At 43.7% G+C, this 18,926-nt stretch overlaps 1 protein-coding gene across 1 annotated transcript in view; it reads right to left on the bottom strand.

Annotated features, from left to right (window-relative positions):
• The window catches only part of LOC117774918 (neuronal tyrosine-phosphorylated phosphoinositide-3-kinase adapter 1), a 28,748-nt gene continuing 9,822 nt past the window's right edge, over nucleotides 1-18,926 (bottom strand). Inside the window, exons 2-7 of the mRNA XM_034607628.1 lie at nucleotides 11,683-11,916; nucleotides 4,527-4,885; nucleotides 2,549-4,444; nucleotides 2,190-2,432; nucleotides 1,278-1,384; nucleotides 1-694 (exon numbers count right to left, since the gene is read on the bottom strand). Of these exons, the coding sequence (XP_034463519.1) occupies nucleotides 263-694; nucleotides 1,278-1,384; nucleotides 2,190-2,432; nucleotides 2,549-4,444; nucleotides 4,527-4,885; nucleotides 11,683-11,870 (3,225 nt within the window). The 5' untranslated portion in view covers nucleotides 11,871-11,916 and the 3' untranslated portion in view covers nucleotides 1-262. The remainder of the gene's footprint in view (nucleotides 695-1,277; nucleotides 1,385-2,189; nucleotides 2,433-2,548; nucleotides 4,445-4,526; nucleotides 4,886-11,682; nucleotides 11,917-18,926) is intronic.

Here is an 18,926-nt window from a genome sequence, read left to right as displayed (position 1 = left end):
TGTTTTTCCAAATGAGTCTCCAGAAATCGTTATTACTGTTCTCATTTTCTGTATAACACACTTAGAGTGCTGGCAAATTTCTTCTACTTCGTCCAAAATCTTTCTTTCCTCTGTGGCAATCATCTCACCACCAATCATCTCAAGAATATTCCTCTTACCAAACCCATTTCAACTCATCTCTTCTTAATTGTTCATTCATCTTTTGCACATCTGTCTTTTTTGTGTATTCTGTGACATTCTTGCTTGGCTGTCCTTTTTCGCCTCAGATAGCAGTGTCCCACACGACGGCTTGCGGCCTCTGGCAGGGTGGCGTGCCAGTCTTACGAGGCTCAGGTGTCCGTCTCCAGCTAGGGAGGATGGGCATGCTGTCCTGCTTGCACAGGCTTTTGTCAGGGCGCCTGTGGGCCTTGATCTCTTTGCACAGGCAGCGTTTACGCTCTATGACTTCCAGCAGCTTGCCGTCTCTCTGGCTCTGCATTGTGGATTGGGTGGTGCCTCCGCTGACATGAGGCTGTCCCTGTGCCAGCTGGGCGAGCTGCTGGAACTGCAGCTGCAGGTGGTGCTGTTTCTGAAGCTGCTGGAGCTGCTGCTTTAACTGAAGCTGCTGCTGGTGGAGCTGAAGCTGCTGCTGCTGCCGAGACACGCTTGGACTGCTGGGACTGCAGGGCGCTTGTGGCTGGGCGAGACCGTGCATCTGCGAAGAAGTCAAGACGGTGAATGCATGAGACTTTCGTAATATAAGAGATTTGAAGTAACCTGAAAGATCACTGCAGAGCTGCACATAGTGAAAACCATTCCTAACATGTTGAATTGAAAAACTGCAGTGGCCATGGACAGCCAGCAGGATGCAGCGTTGCTTCATATCTCACAGGTTGAGGGAGGGTCAACCAGACGCATGCAGACAGTCTCTGCAGCACACTCAAACTGCGTCAGCACTTGCTATGCAGCCAGAATCTGGGCAAAGTGCACTGCTGGAAGACTGCAGCACATCTCAACAAAACATAGCACTGCATGTTCTCTCATCCACTGCCTCAGTTACTTGTTACATATTGGCCTATGTCATGTGCCTCTGCGGCTCTCATTCTTTTGAGGCAGGCCAGAGCCTTATTCTGCTCAGAGGACATATCTACAAGCTATAAATAGATCTGCAGGAGCAGTGTCTGTAGCAGGAAGCAAAGTAATAATGAGAACAATATTAATGTTCACTCCCAAATCGACCATGAATAAAGTTAATAGAGTCTATAGTTATGAGGCTGTATATTACACTGCATATTCACCTGATTCAGGGCTTCTCGTGCTGGTAGACTGCTCTGTCTCTGGACGTCGCCTCCACCCACCTGTCTCACTCCAGCAGCAGAGGAGGAGCGGCCCAGCCGCCCCACTTCTGTACAGAAACAAACGTTACACTTTGTGACTGCTAGTGAGAATAGTGGAATATAAATTTCCCCCTGTTTGCACACATCTTATTTTAACTACTTGACAGTTATATGTCCATCTGTCTACTGGGTATCTTATATTGTCCCTTGCACAGATTTCCATTATATTTATTGGACATGAGCCTAATGCACAATTCCACAGTGAACTAAACCACAATAAAATATAAACTGGTGATTTAAATGGTAAAAACAAGTTTAACACCAAAGTTACAGAATGGATGTAAATGAGTGAAACAGCAATTTGAATGTTCAGTGTATATAGGGGAGTTACACTGCCTGCTTTACACATCCATGTAATATCACTTTGCGAAGGCTGTCCTGTAATATAAATATCAATCTGTGTGTGCACTAAACCCATATGACAGAATTTCCCTCCAGGTTTGGCCAATACAGGTAAACATCATGAAATGGGAGCAGGGCTCATGAACGTACGTGTGTGTGCAGGGACGTGGGTCTGTTTATGGAACGCCTCTTTTACTGGCTCTGCTTTAGGGAAAGTTACTGCTCTGGTTCTCAAGGTAAGATTTGTTTCTCTGTCTCTACAGAAAGGCATGAGTGCGGAAAAAGAGACGCAGAGATTCCAGAGTAACTTCATTACAGGAGGAGTGAGGAAAGGAGAGGATTCTTGGAGTTAAAAGCCAGTTTAAAATCTACACTGCAGCAGAGGCAGCCCATGTAAATCCACAGATGTAGCTCCCTCTCTGAATAGGATGTAGTGGTTAGAAGCCGTGAGTAAAAGATTATGAACATTACCTCCATTGCGACAGGCGGGGAAGGTCTGGCAGGGAAGAGGCAGCCCTAATCTGGGCAGGGCTCTGAATCCCAGGCTGTTATCAACACCAGCCAAGGACTCACTGTGACCGAGGGCCCTGCTGGTGGCGCCACTGAAGTGGACTGGGATGCCTGAGTGGCCTCCTCGAGACCCCAGCCCCAGCTCCTCTTTATCCATCCTTAACAAGGCATCGGCACTTCCATTCCATGCACGCCCTTCATCCTCTGAGACAGAGGGGAGGAACAGAATTAATATATCAAATAATTAGAACAGCTTTTATAAGCCTGTTTTTTTTCAATGAGGCGTCTGCAGACAGTTTTCAAAATGACCTCTGACTTACTCTCTGTTTCTCTGCTCCCATGGCTGAAGGACAGTTTCCTCTGCATAGGCCAGTAAGACCCCTCGTCCGCGGTTAAGCTGGCACTGCTGTCCCATGGCATGAAGCCAACTTTTGAATGGTGGGACCCAGACCCTCCATTACTCTTGGATACCCTTTCACCTACGCCGGTGAGACTCAAGGGCTGCTGCAGCGACGGCGTCTGAGAGCTTCCTCTCAGGCTCTCGTAAGCCGGCGGCCTCCGGAAGCCACCAGAGGGGTAGGTCCACAGCAGGGGGCTGTCTGAAGAGGGGGGCTTGTACGCTGGCAGGCCGTGTGGCGTGTGAGAGCGAAGATGTGGCCGAGAATGAGGACGCTGGGATGAGGATAACGGCGTTGGGGTTGAGCTGGTGTTGCTTTGAGATGTTTGGCTGCTACTGGCAGTGAGGCATTCGATCGGTAAGGAGTGAGGCCCTCCGTCCCTATCCCGATCCCTTTCTCTCTCTCTCTCCTTATCTCTGTCCCTGTCTCTATCTCTATCCTTGTCTTTCTCCTTGTCTCTGTCTCTCTCCCTGTGACTGTCTCTGTCCCTGTGACTGTCTCTGTCCCTGTGACTGTCTCTCTCCCTGTGACTGTCTCTCTCCCTGTGACCGTCTCTCTCCCTGTGACTGTCTCTCTCCCTGTGACTGTCTCTAACCCTGTCTCTGTCTCTGTCTCGGTCCCTGTCCCTATCCTTGTCCCTGTCCCTATCCTTATCCCTCTCTCCTTTATCGGACTTCAAGAGGAAGCTAACAGACTTGCCCTCCTTGCCTGTACTTGAGGTTTGGGTCTGGGCGGTGGCCTGGTTGGAAGTCTGAGAGCTGCCCTTGATGGGAGCCGGGGAGTCTCCCCTCTCTGGCTTGCGATAGTGATGGTAGTGTGAGGGGCGATGGTGCGGGTGGTGGTGGTGATGGGAGAAAGGGGAGGTGGATTTGGAGGAAGGAGGCAGGGGCGTGGAGTGACTCCTGGCTCTCAGTCCAGGAGCTGGACCCAACTGGGAGTCTCTGTTGTGTTTATCCTGCTGGGAACTTCCTCCCGACGACTCCTTGGAGCCCGACAGTGATATAGGAAGATTAGAAGAGGCTGATGAGGAGATGCTGGCTTGTGTGGTCGCACTGGAGGTTTGAGTTCCCATTTTAGCAGAGGCAGACCCTTTGTTTTGCACCCCGACCCCGCTAGAGGCAGCTGCAGGCTGAGGGAAGGCGAGCAGCGGGGGCCGGTGCTGCAGGAGATTGGGGAAAGGCGCCGGGATCTTGGTGTTGGTCTCTGACTCGGATTTACTCCCTTGCAGCAGGTAAGGAGTGGGAGCACGTGGCGTGTGTGGACTGGTGGAGAGGACCTGCGGGATGGGGGTGGAGGATGCGGAGGAAGGCAGAGGAGATGAATGAGAGATCGACACGGTAGCTTTGGGTTTGGAGTACGAGGGCGAGGAAGACGAGGGGCGCGGTAAAGAGGAGGAGCTGCTGGAGGAGGAGGGGGTAACGTGGTAGTGTTTGGAGTTTTTAAGTTTCTCGTGTTTGGGAGGGAGGTGTCGATGGGAATCTCTGTCCTCTTGCGACGGGTATTTCATCTCCTCATAGATGGCCTCACTCTGGTCCGAGTCAGAATCTGGTGTGGTGGCCACCGGGGTGACGGGGTGGGGGGTGGCTGTCTGGCTGTCTCTGGTGAACACCTGGCCCACCATCTCTATATAGACTGGCTCATCATCCCCGTCTCCCCTCTGAATCTGAGAGTCTGTTGCCTGGAAAGGCAGGGATGTGGCAGAAGGAGGCACGCGTGGAGGAAGGGTGTCGAAGGTAAGCTGGGTGCTGGGACTTCTCTTGGGCTTTAAAGGAGGCACCTTTTTGGTTCCAATCTCTCCAGAGTCAGACTTCTTCATGACTGTACGATTAAAAAAAAGAAAGCAAGTCAGAAAAGAGATAATTTTCTCTGCAGAATAGGCACCTGAACACACATTTCTTACCGTTTTTCTTCTCGGAGTGTTTGGTCTGTGAGTGAGTGGGTGGCGGCGTCTCAGGGTGTCCTCTGCTGTCGGCGGATGACGAGGTGAGGCGAGTGCTTGGATGACGTTTGGGTTTGGCTGGGGGGCAGCGGCAACCGTGCTGGGACTGGGTGTCAGAGTAATCGTCGTTGTCTAGACTCGTATCCCCAGCACCGACGGCGTGGCAGGACTGCGAGCGCGGCGCCATGGCAGAGGCACAGGAGTGAGGGGACAGGTCCTGGGAGGCCGGCATGGTCATGAAACCCATCCGGAAGTGTCGGCGGAAAGAAGCCAAGTCACGGACTTTCCCAACGGTAGCTGAGGGGTCGTTTTGGGTGGAGCTGCAATTTGGAAATGAAGTTGGGAATGGAAAAAAGAAAAATATTGAAGCATGAAGAAATTCTAGCGAAGTGAAAAAAAACATTCATGTAGTAACCTTTATATCAAGCTCCCTCCTCCACTCTGTTGAACTTGAAACATTGCTTTTTCAATAAAGAAATGCCTGCAGGGCTTTCATGGCCAAAGGGAAAGCCCTGGAGGCTCCTCCATCTTTTGCATCCACATATCCTTCCATCTGAATTCCTCCACATCTGCTTCCCCTTCAAACACATTCAATTAGGAAATCAATTCCCCTGTCAAAAACAAAGTACTCTTTGAGCACACAGTGCTGCTGGAATTCCCTTATTTATATCTTTACATCCTCAACCCACATCTGCAGTCTGTTTCCGCCACAAGCATTTAATCCGTTAGCATGGGCACAGTTGTGATTTTCATTTCTTTGATAGTTTGTCTTTGAAATCTTCAATGACACGAGCTCCCACAACAATTAATAAAACTGACAGAGAGGAAAATACGACAAAAAATTCCAGTGTTTCACTAAATTGAAACAGTTGAAATGTAATTTCCCTGTAGAGCATAAACATAATAAAGTACATGCATTTAATTCCATCATCAGATCCACATGCACCCGTAACCTGAGTAGTCCTGCACATGTGTGTATGGAAAAATCATAAAAACCTAGAACATCAAGCAAAAATACAATTATTATAACTCATGCATTTGATTGAACTTTATGATTTTAAACTAACTATTAACTGTTGTGCACACGGGTCCAGAGAAACACAAAGTCGTTACACTGTATTTTACAGATATGGCTGGAATGACCTGAATAAACCTGAAACTTGAAAACTTAAATAAAATTCATGGCCAGTAAACTGGAATAAAATAAAACGTGCTTAGTGGCTGACAGTGTGAAGTAGAGCACAGTTCAGGCGTCAGCGTCAGTGGTTCTGGTTGTTGACATGTGAGGTTTGATGACCTGCCTTGTTCCCTAAACCCAAACATGCACCGCTTCACTTCACACAGACACAAAATAAGTCCCTGTGGCCTTTAAGCCAACACGGATCGGACAGGGTCCACTTACTGTCGCCGTACAACAGACTTTTTCATTAACAAGGCTACTGTGAAGTCACTGTATTTAGGCAGAATGTCAGAGGAGAGAAAACAAAAAGTATTTTCCTCTGAGATGGAAAATACTATCAAAAAAAACAACTTACTGCAGTGATGCAGGAGGAAGTTACAGCTTTGTGAGTCTGATTTATGGTCCAAGTTTGTGTTGATCACATCCCAGCAGAGACACATCTGCGTATCCACATCTGTCTAAACATTTGACGCTGCGAGAAATTGTGTTTCAGAGTGTGTGATTAAATAGCACCAAATGTGTGATTGCTGTGTGTAAGTGATTCATCACAGCGCACAATGACACCATATGACTATGGGTCATGAAGCACTCTTTTAGATCAGTTGCATCCCCTGTGATACAGTGAAGCACGGGGAGAAAACAATTTGCAGTCAACAAATCGGGCAGCTCATCATGGTAAACACAGAGGCCCCTACTTTCCCCCTCCGGTGTGAGACAGTGTGTGGGTCTTGAACACACGTGTGGTGCAGCAACAGAGAGTGTTTGCATCTTTATAAGAATGTTTGTGCCCTTGAACGCCTGTGGAGATGTACTTGTGACTCCTCACAATCGACACAGATACTAAAGGGCCAAATTTAGCCCAGAACAGAGGCTGAGCAGTTCCTTCCAGCACCTTGAAGTGCTCTGTTTCTTTTCTCATTTCTTCTCAGGGAAGAGTTTGAACTTCTTCAAACTAACACTCAGCTGTTCAAAAGCACTGGACCCTCAACCTTTTGTTCACTTCTCTTTCTTGTTGCTTCACATCGGTTGGAAATTTTAAGAAATACGATTCTTTTGTTTCTTAGATAAGAAGATCCACACCACTATCAAATCTGTCTGTTTGATAAAAAAATTGATTCAGCAGTGGGTTATCTTAGCTTAGCATAAAGCCTGGAAACGGAGGGAAAAACTGTTCGCCTGGCTCTTTCTGAAAGTAACAAAATCCACTTAACAGCATCTCAAAAGCCCACAAATAACATCTCGTTTGTTGAATACCACAATAACAGTGATAATAAGGTTGTTGTATGTGTAACTATTAATTGGCTGGGAGCTACATTGTCCTGCACACAATACTGAGGGAGAGATACAGGCGTTTTATCAATCTTCTCTTTGACAACTTTTGGATGACAGGATGAGTTGCTGATTCAGAAGGTGTTGATTACTCACTATAGAAGCCCCTGAGCGTCACATGACCTTTCATGATGATCAAAAATACTTCTCGGGAGTTTCCTCCGCTCTTTTCTTGCTTCGTTTAAAATTGTCCAAATTAGGAAGTTATTTTCCCGCAGAAACCAAAGGTGGAGGTGCCACATTGGTGCAGTGGTTTGCACTGTCGCCTCACAGCAAGAAAGTTTTCGAGCCAGCTGCCCAACCAGGGCCTTTCTGTGTGGATTTTTGCCTTTGGGGTGCTCCGGCTTCCAGCCTCAGTCCAAAGACGTGCAGCTTAGGTTAACTGGAGTCTCTAAATTGACCATAGAAGTGAATGGTTGTTTGTCTCTGTGTGTTGGCCCAGCAAGACACTGGCGACCTGTCCTAGGTGTAGCCAAGCTCTTGCCTAATGTCAGCAGGGACGGGTTCAGCCCCGACACAACCCTCAAAAGATAAGTGCTATAGATAATGGATGGACACACTATTTTTTGTCTATTTGATGAAGGTTTCATATTCATCCTAACAAGCACCAGACAGTAGTAAGGAGGAATGTACATCATTGGATATGTAGGTACCAACTGCTCCTCTGTAGCCGCTTGATGAACATCTTTGGTATTTCTTTGTTTTTTTATGGAGGAAATTGACTTAAGCTAAGTCTGCCTCTAGCAACTATAGTCTCATTTCTAATTGATCTTTTTGGGGCAAAGTTTAAGAGTAGGTTATGTTTTTTAAAGGGCTGAATGAGAGTATCTGTAAAATTGGTTTAAGGGGAAATCAGAGCAGTAAAGTTGTGTGTTGTTAAAGTTTCAGATGAGTTAAGGTTGAGCAGCTGACATTGAGTGCATATCTGTCCTCATTCTGTTGGACTTTTCAGACATTTCTGACACGATACATGACACTAATTGATTGCCTGAAGTTATAGGTTGTCTCTATTTAAACTGATCCGATTCTTATTTTGTAATATTACAGAAGAAATCTGATCTGCTTGGACATTTGAATCAAAGCAGTGAAGCACAAGCTTTGTCTATTGATGCTTCAAATAGTATGATTGTGGTTTTATTTACCAGCATGTGACACACGGTTGTAGGTGCCCCTACAGCATCGACCAAAATAAGCCTTTATCATTAGATCTGCACACTGATATGAACTTCCTGAAGCTTTCATAACAGGACAGTACTCCACTTTGTCTGCCTGGAAATCAAGAATTAATCATGGACATTGACTTTAAAGTTTTAATTTATGTGACGACCGTTTTTCTTTGTTGATGACAGTGAGCCGACACGATGATGATCACGTTCACATTCAGCTGCAATGCCTGTAACTCACCTAACCCTCCTACATAAACTGAACAGGTTTTAAAGGTCTTGAAGTGCTTTGACATGTGATTAAGATGTTTGGATCCAAGAAATTCCATATCATATCTTCAGTGGTTTTACTGTAAGCATACAATGTGTTTACTGTATTTACTGTATGCATAAAGAAGGGATATAAGGGAGGTGAATCTTGGAATGGAACAAAAAATCATGACTCTGGCTGACTGAATGTCCAAGTTAGTTACAAACACTGTCTGCTTATGTGCATGTACAATACTTCCCAGTGTGCATTGCATTAAGTATTAAATTCCCCAGAAATCTATAAAAATGATTATGTGTCTGTATGCAAACCACTATGAAGATAGAGCTGCACTTCCTACATTTCTTGCACCCCTCTTCTACACAGCGCTAACATCACAGGGCTTAGTGTGACTGATTTTATTACAGCCAAGCTGTTGCCAGGGATAAGGTTTGACTTGACAAATATTAAAATTTGAACAGATGGGTTCAAACTCACTTGCAAAATAGAATTCCAGTTTTACCCACATGTCAAATAATATAAGTGGTATATTGTGCTAATCCTCAGGAAATTGATCATTGTCTCTTAAAAAAAGTTAAAACAAATTCCTGACAAAAATGAATAAAAACTCAGAAACACTCTCTCCTTCCCAAAAAATACACATTACAACTTCTCTTTAACCTAGTAATAAAAAAACAACTATATACTGAGCAGACAGCAGATTATTTCCTTGGCCCTGCACTAAGATTTAACAATATGTCCATTTATCATATTACACTGAAAAACATTTAAAAATGACCAAAAAGGTTTCCTTCATAGCAAAACTTTTGCAACAAAAATGACTGTGTGATGCGAATGATATTTATTTCCCATATGATAATCTATCAACTTCATTTATTACTTTCATTGTTTTTTAATTACTTTCTATTTAATCAGTATTTTATTTACATTACTGAATGCCTTTGCAATTTACATGCATAAAATGAAACAAAGGAATAGTCATTTGTCTTTAATTCATCCCTCTTCGTCAAATTGAATATTAATTACTGAACCGTATTAAAGGGATTTGCCAGACACACACACACCAGTCCATTCACACTGGTCTCATCATTATGTGCAAGAATAAATAAAACCTGAGCTTGCGTCAAGGTTTTCTTCCACCAGTTGCCACTACTGGGAATCGTCTGTCTTCCTGTATTAGTGCCAGAAGAAACAATCTATTTTTAAAACTCTCATAACTCACCTATCCAATGCTTTAAATGTGGGATTTTTCTCCTGAGCACCTCACATCTCAAACTGTGTACCGATGCCCTTCATACTGCTTCCATGGCCCCCTCCTCACCTCCCTCGCTCCTGGTCCTGCCTCGAGTCCATTTGGTTTCAATCCTTTCGTCCCCTGTGCGGCTTCATCCCTGACCCGGCTCTGTTCGCAATCATCACCGGTCATGTCCTGCCTCTCACCTCTGCCACTCGGGCCCCACTCGGCTCTGCTTGCACCGCTCATCGTGTCCCGCTGTCCCACTCACTGCCCTACACCTCCACTGGCTTGATGCTGCCACGACATTGATCTCAGCTGCCAACACGAGGGGCCTCCAATTACAGCTGTGAGTCAGAAAGCACTGGAACACGTTTCAAAACAAGCTGAATTGTTGTCCTTGATGTTCTCCCTCTCCTCGGTGGCACAAACAGCCCCACACACAGCGTAGAATTAGGTGAATTATAGGCGACTCACTTTTGAACAGTGCATCTCTGTCCCCCAAACACATTCAGGGCACACACACACTTTTCTACAAGATACTCTGGGAGGAGGTTATGTTGCTGACAACTTGTTTGACTGTTACAAAGTATACATAGTAAAAAAAAACGAGGAGCACGTTATTGTTCCGGTTGGTCAATGTCAGTAGTTGTTAAGCAGTTTAGTCCAGTGGTTCAGTTCCCCTCAGAATGGTCACAAGGGGTTGGATTAATGGGGAGGGCAAGTTCTACTACAAACATTTGAATTGATTTTTCTTTTGTGTAATCTTTGCTTTTTATGGGAAATATTGGATCATTTTATTTTGTTACAATACAACTGTACCAATCCCTAAGGCACTTTGGTTCAGGGAATGAAGATAAAAAGAAGATAAAAAGAAGATACAGACATGCACTGACAGACATCCACCAAAACAATAACACAATAAAACACAATAAATTAACTGTTCAGATGAGTTAAGCTAAAAGTACAATTTCTTTAAAAAATAATACATTTCTTTAAAAATACTAAAATACTTTTCTTTTTATTTCTTCAAAAATAATAAATCTTCTTCCTACTGAAGTAAAAATACTACTAGGTTACAATAAATAAATACATTAAATAGCCTACACAGCAAGAGGTGGTGTTTTTATCTAAAAATAGAAATAAACCCATTTGAGAAGTTTAAAGAGGAATTCTATATTTGGTGGATCTGCTAACAATTCATAGGCCACAAAGCAGAATTGGGAGCCACTGGTTAAGTTCTAAAAAAGTAAAAGCTTACTTTAAAAGAAATATTATCTATAGCGACAGAAAATATTCATTATTATAGTGGCATAAATATGAACAACTCAAGTAAAGTACAAGTACAAGATCTGAGTAGATGTACTTTCTACCACTGCTTTCAAGCTGAGCTTCAATGACTGCTCTTCCTATTGTTCCTACATATTCATTGAAAACTCATTATAGGCCTGGTTTTTTAATTCACTCCCTTTCTGTTGGAAATCATCAGTTCCCACAGAATCGTAAAGGAACTTTGGGGGGTGTGTGTCTTTTTTAAATTCCTCTCGAAAACCATTGAAGTGTAAATAGGTGAACTCATCAGACCCTCTGATGACATTATTTAATAAAAAAATAATCACATTTGCAGTGAGACGAATGAGGCAACAGCTCTATTTAATTCCTCATTTTTCAGTGGTTTTGGCTCCTTTGTGCCCTCTGACACTTCGGCTGGCATTAAAATAGTTTATCTCATCTGCAGAACATATTAACTTCATTATGAACTGCTGTTATGCAAATTTGCCCACGACTCTTCAGACGAACCCCTCTGACTTCATGAACTGTGTTCGGAATGAAGATTTTGAAATTAAACTCATTCATGGCGGCTAAGAGGTTTATATCCCCACTGAACTGAACCCTAATGTAATCCCATATATGCAGAGCCCCTGTGAGCTGATCCTCCTCACCTCTTTTTGCTTCCCTCTTGGTCCCTCTGCCTCCAGTCCAAACGGCTCTTACGATACAGCAGGTTCATGTCGCTGCGGGGTCGCTCCTCCTCGCATCCGATCACAGCGCAGTGTAGCCGCTTGCTTCGCCTCTCTATGTCACGCAGGAAATGCTCGACTGCCACATCCTGGGCTGAGCCAGAGCTCATGGTATAGAAGAAGACTCTGGAGAAGGGGATGTATGGCCCAACTCACCTAAACAAGAAGAAACAAGGGCAATGTTTCAGCTCATTAATCATTGAAAAACATGTTCTGCTTCCCGGGGCTTCTTGCAGCAGACAACATTGACAGTTGCACCATGAAACCCAAACAACCCCTGAAGAACTGGCCGAACTTTCGGGGAGTCATAGCTTATCATTCTCTCTGTGTCATAACAAACAGCGCTGCCCATTACTCCAACTGGCAGCCTTCAGAGTGGAGACAAGGTGATGCATGATGATGGAGGGCACAGTTTTGTTTACGCTTACCTCGAGTGTATCACATGAAAACTATTTATTCTTTCATTATCCAGTTATGAATATTTGAGTAAGCATGGTAACTCAGCTGCAGAGCGTCACTGGCTGCAGGCCCTGGGATGGCCTAGCTAAGCCTGTCTGCTAGCCAGACGGTAATGTGGTTTGTCATATGTAGCGCATGAACAACTTCCTACTCACGCTCACCCCATGAGAAGTCAGGCTTGTTGTGGGGCAGATATCTGAGAGTACAGTATTTTTGTGGTGGAGAATGTGAGTGCGCGATGCAATTGGCTGAGAAAAGCACAGCTGTCAGCTGATGCGTGTTTACAGAGGTCCCCCCCCCCCCCCCCCTCATAAAGAGAAACAGAGTTTGAATGTTAGTTTTGTTTTGGTAGTGGACACTGGAGCATTATCATCGCTGCTTCTGGCATCAGTTTGTTTTGAACTTAACAGAATTGCTGGTGAACAAAAGTGAAGCAGTCACTCTCATGAGATGCATTAAGTCAAGCTTCAAATGTTGTGTTTGCAACATTAACGGTCATGTTTTCCGTCTCAAAGAAAAGTAAAAGAAATATCCAAAGTAAAATGTGTAAACGTTTTGATATTTATATTTTGAAATCATTAGCTTGCATTCACAACATGTTACAATGGAACTGCATGCAAGTCCAGGTTAATGAGCTCTAAAAGCATTCATGTCTCAGGATAAAAGCAGCATGAAATATGAATACAAATACACAACATTGACATTTTCAAGCAATATAGCTATAAAAGCTTTTCTAATTCTGTGCATATTCAGAACCACTTAAACCTCCAACTACACAGCCTGTTTACTATCATTATAAATCTCATGCATGTTTCACTATTGAGGACACATAAAAAACGAGAACACATTGATAGCATCAGGCACCGTCTCCTGGGCCAGGCAGCATGTTGAGCTGTGTAGCTGTGTGTGATTCTTTTGTCACGGCTCAGCGTGTCATCCCGTGTGTCAGCGTGGTCACTGCTATTCTTGTATCATCGCAGCCCCGGCCACAACCTCGACCACGGCCGCCGCCATGCTTGCTGACTCAATGTTAATTAGGTTAGGGAGCTGCGACTGTAGGTTGCGATTTTGTTAACGGGAGCTTTGATTTGGGTTCCTAGGATCAGGCAGCTGAGCAGGCAGCCCTGCAATTGCCGCATTACATGCAGTGGGCTGGTGTGCAATTAGCTGGGCTGAAAGGAGCGGGAGATCTCCGTCTTACAACTGCAGACAGGCTCGTCTCAAACTGGGCTACAAACATCCTTTTTTACAGACACACAAAACATCGAGCACATCAGTACAAGTTGGCTGTGATCTAAAGTGTTCCCTAGAGTCGCTCTCAATCCCGAATAGATTCAGAGCATTTAAGGAGTTGTTCCAGGAGCATCTGTAGGGTCAGGAGTTGCTTCAACTCCTCATTAGAACCAGGAGGCAGATGGAGCATGATTCGTATAACTGAATCTGTATGCAGCGCTGTAGACTACTCATTCATGCACATAAGCAAACAGATCACACACACACACTCAAATCCCCCCCATACACACTAAACACATGCATACACGCGTGGTGTGAGGCAGTAATTGCAAATGCTCAACAGCTAATTAGAGTGTGATTAACTGATGATAGAGATTTTAGATCATTTTCAACCCCAAATTTGAAAAAAACATCAAACAACATTTGTCCGTGAGAAAAGAAGCATAGCGTTCCACCATACACTGTGTGTAAGTGTCTGAATTTAACACTTCTGGGACACTTTGTGCTGCAGCCCTCTGCCCTCCAGCCTCCACCTCAGCGAGTGGGGTCCTGTAGTGCTGCGCCTCACTGTGAGCGAGGCAGTAACGCTGCAGAGTGGAGGGAAACATCCCAGCACAGCACTGACCTGGCCTTCATGTAGGGGGCAATATTTCTACACATTCATAATACATATTTAACTAGAATAGCAGTCATTAGAGCAGATACTATATTATATATATTTTCCCTTCATTTTTTAAAATCAAGATCCATGATTTATCCTTTGGGCAAACAGTGAAAATATTGAAAAACGCCCTGTCGCACAATGTTAGGTTTCTTCTCTGACCATGGCTCATCCTTCCACCATCATCTCGTGATAATGCATCTGGTATTTCTTGTGTAATATTTCTTACAATAAAACAAATTACAACAAAACAAACAGACGGGTTAAAAACACAACGTCCTTGGCAGAGGTAATTACTTTGGGGTATATTAACCCTTGTCGACATCCACAAACAATGTTATTTAAAACAACATATTTTAATGAATGCCAAACCTTCCTTTGTTTTCCCCATTGTTGGTTTGTCTATTAGCAAGATTACACAAAAACTACTTGATGAACTCCCACAAAACCTTGTAGAAGGATGCAGTATGGATGAGAAAGGAAGCCATTAAAATTTGGTGCGGGTCTGGATCAGAAGGCAGATCCAGGATTAGTTTTTTTTCAAGTTTCTTTAACATTGTGAGAAATGGGCGTTTTTCAACATTTCATGGATTCTTGATGGAAAAGATCAGGCATGTTTAGGAGACTGATGTTTATAAGTGAATATATGATTGAGTGACTTTAAAGGTTCAGTTTGAAGACTTTAGTGACATCTAGTGGTGAGGGTGCATGTTGCAGCGGAATATCCCTCACATCACCACTCCCCTTCCAAACATGAAAGAGAACCTGTGGTAGCCTCCAGTTGTCATAAAAACACAAAAGGTGTTTAGTTTGTCCAGTCTGGGCTACTGTAAAAAGAAAACAGGGTGGCCTCCGTTGAGAGGAACCGCTCCCAATGTAAATATAAACTATTTAAATATAAAGGGCCCATTTTAGAGTAAAGAAAACAACAATTCGATTTAAGGGGCAGATAGAGCTGAAAATGTTGTTCTTTAAAGATCATCTTCTGCAAATCCAGCCCTCGGACTAACAATCTACTCAAATCTGTTAGAGTATTACTTCAATCAAACTTAGAAGTAAGGTCAGTAGGAAATAGGATTTTGTGCATGAACCGATGTTTACAGCTCACTTTATTACCTCTGCCAAAGAGGTTATGTTTTCACCGTAGCCCGTTTGTTTATTGGTTTGCATGTTTGTATTCTAAGCAGGATTACACAAAAAACACTTATCGGATTTTCCACAAAACTTGTTGGAAGGATGTGATATGGGTCAGGGAAGAACCCATTCAATTTTGGATTCGGGTAGTATTTTTCCCCAGAGTTTTCCCTGAGAATAATTCATGGGTGGAAAATCCGGTACATTTAGGGAACTTATATCTATGAGTGTGTGAAATTTGGTGCAGCTTGATTGAATATAAGGGGATTGTTGGCCCTTGGTGCAGGTATGTGCTCTACTGAGTGCAATTCTGGTTAGTGATGTAGTTTCTTTGTTTTGAAAACACAAGATACTGCCCTATGCCTGGGTTTATTCAGTTTCTCCCTAAAATCAGAGCCATTTCTGTTGAACCACTTTTCAGAATCATATCTCAACCATGCAGCTATATAACACACCACAGTCAGCGCGCTCCAAACAGACACACCGCTGCAGCTCAGCAACAGGGAGGAGAGAGGCAGAGGGGAAGCAGCGTACAAGGACGGAGGAAAAGGTTCAGGGGAGGAACGAGCAGCTTGAGAACACAGCTAGAGTGAAGGAGGAATTCAGGCTGAGGAAAATGAGACAGAAGGGGGCACAGGAGAAAAAAGGGGGGAAGTAGTAAATAGAGTCATAAAGGGATCAACCAGGATGGAGATACACAGGATCTGGCTGAAAACAGACTGGAGACAGGCTGAGGGAATATCGAAGCTGGGAATATGAGAATGACGGGAATAAGCAAATGGAGGCAAGTGCGAGGAGGAGAGGAGAGAAAAACAGTGAAAGGCAGCCAGACTACAAGAATGGGGGAGGGAGGTGAAATCAAGCCTCTCACACTAGTCGCTGTGTGTGGTCTCCTAGCAACACTGTCAGCCATGCATCTCTTCCTTAGCTACTGAATATGCACAAAGCAGGATGTCAGTCTCGTCATACGTACTGAACCCGGGGGTTAAACTTTGGGGCCGCTGCATTTGTAGGGACCTGAACCTCTGAAGTGACGGAAGCATCTGTATCAATAGTAACCACGTGACCCTGTTGCTAACATTATCATGATCTACTGAGCAACATCTCTAGAAATTACATGGACCCCTACTTTTTAAATATTTTTTAGTGTCAGCTGTATCTAACTTTAGCTGCTGTGTGAAATCAGCAAGGCAAATATTTAGCACAAACCTCAGATTTATGTGTTTGCAGTAGATTAAGATTTTATCATGTGTAAAAGGGGGAAATGGGCATCAAAGTGAAATATAAGAGCTTGCACTTGGAGAATATCTGCAGCTACTAACAGGGACTCCATTAAATCACAGCTGGTTCGCCTCAAAGGAAATCAGATTTACTCGGAAATGTGTTTCTTTTCAAACTCCAACTGCCACATGCGCTTGATGGTCAGACCAAAACCATCATACTAATTCAGTAGATAAACAAGGCTCATTGCTTTTTATTGTCGGTTTTGAGTATGAGACAACTACATGGCTCTGATGACCTAATGTGTCCGATTAAACTGCTGACATGCACATCAGATGTTTCCTTTTGTTTTGAGACATTTGACCAAATACACTGCGATACGCTTGCGCCCTATCAAGGGGCGTACCCTGCTTCTCTCCAAATGTCCCCACGACCCTCAAAGGATAAGCGTTATAGATAATGGATGGATGGAATTACCCGTAAACAGCAGAGGCTTGTCTGACGTGACAAGATGCATCATTTCATCACAGGGAAATGGCTGACAAAGCAAAACCAGCCTTCAGTGTATAAATGTGGAGCAGGGCCGAGAAGGAAGGCCCACAGAGGCTTTGTTTGCTCGTCTCATGACCTCGATGATGTTATTTTGGAACGTGAACATCTGGATGAAATCGACTTCTTCACATTTAAATGCTGATATTTGATGTCAGACTATTAAAGGCACAGCATGGGCAGTGACTGCAATTATGGGTGTTCATAATGATCGTAAAATAATGATGATTACTATTGAGAACATAAATAACCATGGTACACAAACAAAGATTAAATTGTAATAGAGGAAAACTGTGGGATATCAGGGAACCATACATAACTAGCAAACCACCTAAGTCCACATAAATTCAATTAAGATGCACAAAATTACACACATTCATAGGATGCTACTTCTTATGTGTTCCTGCAAACTAACAATATATGTTCTCTTGCAGGAAGGCAGATGAGACGATTGATGCCACACTGATGTCTGTACAGTAAACATGAGCTCACAGCCAGTTAGCTTAGCTTAGCACAAAGACTGGGGTAGTGAGCCTGACTGTGTCAAAGTGTAACTAAATAAACATGTTATATGTATTTTGTTTGATCAGTACAAAGCCTATGTGATACAGTGGGATATTTGGATAGATGTCAGACTCAGATGGACAGATGTACTCAGAAGATGGAGTTTTGAGTGACTTATATTTAGGTGCAGAGAAGCAAGCAGACAGGTGTTTTACTTTTAACCTTTGTACAGAACCAAGCTAACTGTTTCCCCCTGTTTTCAGTCATTGTGCTAAGCTAAGTGAGCCAGCTACAAACAGTACAATCATTGTGTATAAACATGAAAATGATGTTTGTCCTCTTATCTTACTTCTTGGCTAAATAAAGAGACCATAAGCTTATTTCTGAAAATGTCAAAATACGTTCCTCACAGTTTTACTAAATATTTTTCAATCTGAATATTTCAACAACAAAAGTACAACAAATAAACAGCAAATAAATAATGCAGAGTGTGCTGCGACAAAGTGACTATTTCGATTTACATAAGAAAACTTTTTGCCTTTCATAACAGGCACAGTATCACCATCAATAATATAGTGTAGGGTTCACCTACTGTCGATGGTGGTAAACTGCAGCCTATTAAGGATACATGAGTTAAACGTCCTTTATTTTCTTACTGGACAACCCAGTGTTTGGTGTTTCTGCTTTGGGTTCTAATGCCATGTCTGTTCATTTGAAGAGCTGAGCTTTTGAACCTCTTAAGACCAAAAACCTTTCAAAAGTTTTGATCTGAGTGAGGCCGGCCTGCAGACCAGAAAATATTTGAAGCAACATCTATAGCTTTGTGGGTTTTCACACGCCGGCTACTACACAAGCAAAACCGAGCAACAGTCATCTGAGGTAAAATCCTCCTTTGACCGAGCCCGTCTCAGTCTTCTCTGGCTGTTGTGTGTGTACGACGACACCAGCAACCAGCCAGATGCTACTGGTGGTTTACTGTTACTGACAGTTGCTATGGGAGTCCTCCTCTCCTTCCTTTGTGTTGTTTTCTTCAATATCGCCGGCTTCAGGTCGCTCCTCTAATCTCCTCAGACGCAGAAAATTTGTTGATGTTCTGATTTACAAACAAAGCTCAAAGGCAGTGTGTGAATTGGAAATATGAAAAACAAAAACAACCTATGAGCATTCCCCCCCCGCCTCATTAACATGTATTTCAAAGTGTATTGTCTTAAGTAGAAAAATTAGATTACTCAAATATTCTCTGTGTCTATTTCCTCTCTCGTTTTATGTACCGCTGTTGTGTGCTGAATGCTCAACAATATTGCATTGTGCAGTGAAAAGCCTGTGGCTGATGAGGATGGACAGGAGGCGGAGGAGGAGGAGGAGGAAGAGGAGGAAGAGGAGGAAGATGTAGGAGCTGATGTAT

This window comes from Hippoglossus hippoglossus, chromosome 14 (assembly GCF_009819705.1).
Source record: "Hippoglossus hippoglossus isolate fHipHip1 chromosome 14, fHipHip1.pri, whole genome shotgun sequence".
NCBI lineage: Eukaryota > Metazoa > Chordata > Actinopteri > Pleuronectiformes > Pleuronectidae > Hippoglossus > Hippoglossus hippoglossus.
The sequence above is the reverse complement of the archived record's forward strand: the minus strand, read 5'-3'. Positions and strand labels throughout refer to the sequence as shown.